This window comes from Octopus bimaculoides, chromosome 7, assembly GCF_001194135.2.
Source record: "Octopus bimaculoides isolate UCB-OBI-ISO-001 chromosome 7, ASM119413v2, whole genome shotgun sequence".
In the NCBI taxonomy this organism is placed as follows: Eukaryota; Metazoa; Mollusca; class Cephalopoda; order Octopoda; family Octopodidae; genus Octopus; species Octopus bimaculoides.
This window is the reverse complement of record NC_068987.1, coordinates 3,829,857-3,830,992: the sequence shown is the minus strand read 5'-3', so window position 1 is coordinate 3,830,992 and position 1,136 is coordinate 3,829,857. Positions and strand designations below refer to the sequence as shown.

At 37.6% G+C, this 1,136-nt stretch overlaps 1 protein-coding gene across 3 annotated transcripts in view; it reads right to left on the bottom strand.

Annotated features, from left to right (window-relative positions):
- Positions 1–1,136, bottom strand: part of LOC106874128 (uncharacterized) — a 17,824-nt gene that overhangs the window by 10,676 nt on the left and 6,012 nt on the right. For all 3 annotated transcript variants that reach the window (XR_001409968.2, XM_052969164.1, XM_052969165.1), the window contains exon 3: positions 471–536. Coding sequence is in view for 2 of the 3 variants with exons in the window: in XM_052969164.1 (XP_052825124.1) it covers positions 471–536 (66 nt within the window). In the remaining variant the exon portion in view is untranslated. The remainder of the gene's footprint in view (positions 1–470; positions 537–1,136) is intronic.

Here is a 1,136-nt window from a genome sequence, read left to right as displayed (position 1 = left end):
ATCTTTAACGCCACAATAAATATCTCTGTTATTCATCTAATACGGTTGTGGTCTTTCATTGCTGGTCATCTATGTTATCGTCGTATAACATATCATGTATATCATCTTTGATATATATATTTGTATGTTCGACCGTGTGACGCGTTTAAATAAAAGGAGTCCTCTGTTTTTCCATTCGTCACCATTTCTCCTTTTTGAGTTCGCACGGTCGTTCCTTACGTATATATATATATATAAGGCAGGATGTGTGTGTGTGTGTGTGTGTACGTGAATGTAATGTAATCCACTTGTAACGTTTTTGTCGGTCTGAGGTTATAGTAAAAGACACTTGCCCAAGGCGCAGCATAGAGGAACTAAGTCCAAGACCACATGGTTGGGAAGAAAACCTCTTGCCCACACAGCCATGTTTGTACAGATATAATTGTTAAGCTATAACAGCTAAAGATTTCTCTTGCAAGAATTTTACTTACCATCAATGGAACCGTCAGATAAAGTAGAAGATTGATACGAAGGTGAGGTCGTTGTACTTTCCGGTTCTTCAGCAATAATGTTTGACCAAACAAATAATGAAAGAAAAAAAAAAAGAAAATAATATTGTTTTGTACGGTGTTAAGTATTGTTTGCCATCATTTTCGTTGCTTCATAACAACACAGTGTCCTACCATACAGATCAAAATATATCAACATATTTTTTCTAAATGTTATTTTCAAACAACACAGCTTTGAATAAAATACATTTATGTAGAGTCATGTTTAATACGTTCGAGCGTAATAGAACGTGATAAGACCTTTCGCTGCAGGAATGATTCACATTTTATTTTGGGCTGCTTCGTGCGGTTTCCCCATTTCAATGGCGTATGTATTCTACAGCTGGACGGGACGCCAGTCCATCGCAGCGTTACTCATTTTTGCCTGCTGAGTGGACTGGAGCAACGTGAAATGAAGTGTTTTATTCAAGAACACAGCACGTCACCCGGTCCAGGAATCGAAACCACAATCTTACGATAATGGTGCTGACACCTTAACCACTAAGCCACGCGCCTCCACACACACACACACACACACACACACACACACACACACATATATGTATGTGTGTATATATATATATGTATGTATGTATATATATATATATA